At 29.9% G+C, this 4570-nt stretch overlaps 1 protein-coding gene across 1 annotated transcript; it reads right to left on the reverse strand.

The window, feature by feature from the left end:
• Positions 1–1277: 1277 nt before the first annotated feature.
• LOC120089427 (Glutaredoxin family protein) lies at positions 1278–2641 on the reverse strand. Its single transcript, XM_039046887.2, has one exon. The coding sequence runs from the start codon at positions 2308–2310 to the stop codon at positions 1537–1539; it is 774 nt and encodes a 257-aa protein (XP_038902815.1). The 5' UTR covers positions 2311–2641; the 3' UTR covers positions 1278–1536.
• Positions 2642–4570: the final 1929 nt, after the last annotated feature.

The raw sequence follows: 4570 nt of genomic DNA on the forward strand, positions 1-4570 counted from the left end.
GTAACAATTTTCTACTTTTTAATCAAAATTCCACAAATACATATTTGAATTAAAAAAAAAAAATCATTCGATATGTTTAAACAGATGACTTATAATTATAAGAACAAGTAAAGTTATTCTCACTTTATTATTTTTAAAAAATTAAAAAATATATCATCTTGATCCCTATATTATGAGTACAAATTTGATTCGTTTGCTTTAAATGTCCAATTTTAATCTCAATACTTTCCATAATCTTAAATTTAGTCTCTGAAAATAATTTTTAATTAAATAACAACAAAATATGAATATATTTTCAAAATCTATTGTAAAAATGCAAATAGGTAATAAAAATTTTTAGAAAAAATCAACAATCAACTAAGAAGAGAGACTTATTTATTTATTGAAATTACATAGACTAACATTGAATATTTCCCAAAGGTCAGAGACCAAACTAATATTTATTAGGGAAATTTTCATAGATAGAAAAATTTTCAAACTATTTACAAAAATAACAAAAAAAGAAAATACTGATTTTATTAGCATCTATTAATGTTGAACTTGTATCATTTTATATCGCAAACTATCCGTCTCTATCAAGAAGATTAAAACAGTGCTATTTTGTATAAATAATAATGTCTTATTTCTTTATTTTTTAAAAAAACACAAGCAAGTAGAATGCAGTTGGAAATCAGAAATTTGAAAATCCACCGACTTGAGATTTAATATCATAAGGAAGTTTGATGGTTGTCCCGTAAAAATAGTTGAGGGACAAATTTAAGGGGTCCAAAATTTAAAACAGAAGAAGAAAAACATTAAACAAGAGTTATTATTAACAAGGTTTGATGTGACTGGTCTTTGTTCAACCAAGAACATTAATTTAATCCACACACATTATTAGATTCATAAAGCAGAGACCAAAAGAAACAACTAGTTAACAAATGAAATATATGTAATATGGCCAAAGCTTTGTTTATTTGATTTATATCAACAAGGCCTTTCAATTTCCCCAAATTATGAATCAATTATTTGCCACTGTAGCTGTACAGTCTACCTCCCACCTCTTTCTGGTTCTACAAGCAAAACAAAAATGACCTTCCCACCACAAATCAAGGCCAGCCCAGCTCAATCCCAATGGCAAATGAAACTTTTAGTTCTAAACATCTAATGCTTATCAGACTTTTTTAAGCTAGATATCATGAATTCATATGATGAGAGGGAAATTAAAGCCATTTTTGTGATTGCTTTCTTCTGCAAACAACAATATTACCAGAGAAATCTATGGCGACAGCTTAATATGAAGAAGCTAAACTCGTTAAAAGCTACTTTTTAGGTACAAAAATGTTAAGAACTGATCCAAGAAAAGAAAAGAAAGAAAAAAAAAGAACGAAAAATTGGTCAATAAAAATTAGTTTCCTCTTTCTTTTCTTTTTTTCTTTTTTTTTTTTTTTTTTGGTTTTTGTTTTTGATTTTGGGTTTCCTTTTATGGGGATGATTTCTTTTTCCCTTTCACCATTTTCTTCTTTAAATTATACGAAGAGAAAGGATCAGAATGATTCAGAATGTTGCAGAAGAGCAAGAATGGCACCTGATAAGACCGTTTTCGTTGCAAACCGTACATGTCTTGAACCCACTTTTCTCCGTGAACAATTTATGGCTTCCATTGCAGTCCTCACACAGAATGAACCTGTAGCCGCCGCAGACCTCACAAACGCCGGAATCCGCCGTCGGCAACCCTTCAATCAGCTTCTTCAGCTCGCCAATCTCGTGTAACTGCCTGATTTCCTCTGCCCCGCCCATGTATTCCCCGCCGATGAAAACCGCCGGTAATGCCAACTCCTTTTTACCAAGTATTTGCTGTAATTCCGCCACAAAGCCCGAATCCATCGACAGATCTCGTTCGTCAATCGAAACACGAAACCCTCGGAGTATTGAGCGAACGGTCCGACAGTCCTCAAAAGTAGACCTCACAACACGTAGGCTGGTGAAGTAAACCACAATTCGTTTATCCGAAACAGGTCCAGCCTCAGATCGCGTCGGTACCTGCGGCGATTTAGTCGATTTAGGGTCATGAAATTTAAACCCCGGTTCAGACTCAGGTTGGAATCGAAGCTGCGATTGACCATCCGACGGAAGATTTGACCATGCTCTAAGCAAGGAATTAACAAATCGAACACGATGGAAGACGATTGAAGCCTTTCTAGAACTAGGTTTAGGGGTTTCCTCAGCGAAAAGTTCTTGAACGTCTTTGAAAGAGGAGCAAGAGAATGAAGACGATTGAGAAGACTTATCAGGAATCTGGACCATCGATTTGCTCCACGACCGCCACATCGAGGCCGGAATTTCCGATAACGACGACGAAATCTTCCCTTTTTCGCCGGAAATCAAAAACAAAAAGCAACCCAGAAGAAGAAATTATACCTCACGACGGCTGAAAATGCAGGGAAACTTCTGGATTGCTTGAAGCGAAGACTTCGATGATTCAAAGAGGAGCTGAAGAAAAGGGGAAAAAGGGTTTATTTGCAGAGGAATCAAGTTTTTTTCAGTTTTAGGTTAGAGGAGAGAGAGAGAGAGAGGATTAAAAGGGGAAAAGAAAGGTTGAAGATTGAAGGCGAAGGGTATTGTAGCGGTTTGAAAAAGAAAGGCGGTTTTGTTTTATGAGAGGTCGTAATTAAGAAAGACAAATCATAATTTTAACGTCAAATTATTATTGTTAATTATTTATCCGACATTTTTACCTATCCAAAAAAATATAGTAAAAAAAAATGTTGCTAAAACACTTCTCAACATCCATCACTAATAAAATACTGAAATTTTATTATTAATGTAAATAATTCTCTTATTTTTTTTATTTTTGAAAAATTCTGATTATTTAATGTGATGTATTAGTACTAAGTGTAATTCTATATATTGTTTTAATTAAAGGAAAATTTCACGTGTCAAACTATTTGCAATGGTAGACATTGATAGACTTCTATCTACTAATGATTGCCTTCTATCAGTTTATATCACGATAGGCACTGATAGAAATGATAGGCTTCTATCAGCCTCTATCAAATAAGTTTAAAATTTTACTATTTTGGGTAAATAGTTTCCCTTGTTTTCCTATTTTGATGAATTAGTGCTCATTTTGAACCAAATCATTTTCATAAAATATCAATTATAGTCTCGTTTGATAATTATTTGATTTTTTCCAAATTAAGCATATTTCTTCACATTTTTACTACCATGGTTTGCATCTTTTTTTAGTAAAATAGTTCAATTCTTAGCCAAATTTCAAAAATAAGAAAACTTTTTTAGTTTTCACATTTTTTTAAAAAAAACATAGGTAAATAGTAGATAGTGAAGCAAGAAATTAAGGGGTAGAATGAGCATTTGTAGATTTAATTTTCAAAAATAAAAAATCAAATGGTTATTAGACGAGACCTAAACTACTCGTTTGCTTTTTACCCTTTCAATTTTTTGCTTAATAAATTTATGTTATTTCAATAAAAAAAAATGTCAAAGATATAAATTTGATTTTGTGTTAAATTAACTCTAAATTCTTAATTTTATATCTAATGAATAAAATTATAATTTAATTTAAAATATTCGATAGAGATATTTGTGTTAAATTACAACTTTATTCCATATTTGTTTGGATTTCTTTCTTACCCTTTTAAATGGAAATAGTATAAAGCATCAAAATTAGTTGTCTTGCAGATCTATATACGTGTGTGAGAGAGAATTTCTTCTCTTTTTAATTTTGAGTTGTTTTCAAATATAAGAAAATAATATAAATATAAATATAGTAAAATTTTACTATCTATCTACAATCGATCACGACTGCAATATACAACTATTTGTGTCTATCGTACTATTATTTATAAATATTTTCAATAATTTTATAAAATAATTTTCCTTTAACTTTTCACCTACCTTTAAATATTTTTACTTTATACAATTTTTCATTTCAATCTCTTAATATACCATTACAATATTTCATAATGTTTAATATACCATTACAATATGTGAGTGAAGAAGTTACTCTTTGACTTCGAAGTTAATAATATAAATGAAAGATACTCAGGTACATCTTAGGCATCACTTATCTTTGTGTATTCTCTAAATTGTTCAATCATAACTCGTGATGTGATAAATTTTACATTTTTTTGTGGGAATATTTTAATATTTTTTATATGCAACGGTGAAAATGATGCACTTAAATATGCCATTAATAGTTTTCCGTCACCATCAATGATGTTTTTACATCTGTCAAAGATATACTAATATCACTTATAAATTGAAGAGGTTGAGATATGTTGTGGAGTCTTTTCAACTTTTTAAAACCTTTTATTTGAGTTTGACTTAAAATTTGTGTCATATTTTCAAGAAATTTATCATCTTGTACCATCTTTATATTATTTTGGACCAAATAGTCACATATCTATGCGTAATTATTTTTAGAAAATCTAAAAATTAAAATAGAACATTTGAAAACAAAATATATAAATCAATGATATTTTAACTAATATTTTATTATAATTCTTTTCCTTTTGAATAGAACGATATAAAATTGGATATTTGAACATAAGCATAATATCTAATTTAA

This window comes from Benincasa hispida, chromosome 10 (assembly GCF_027475165.1).
Source record: "Benincasa hispida cultivar pf3 chromosome 10, pf3_genome.v1.1, whole genome shotgun sequence".
Lineage (NCBI taxonomy): Eukaryota > Viridiplantae > Streptophyta > Magnoliopsida > Cucurbitales > Cucurbitaceae > Benincasa > Benincasa hispida.

Bases quoted from the DNA above. Each gene is read 5' to 3' on its own strand.
- LOC120089427 (XM_039046887.2), bottom strand. From the start codon at position 2,310: ATGTGGCGGTCGTGGAGCAAATCGATGGTCCAGATTCCTGATAAGTCT.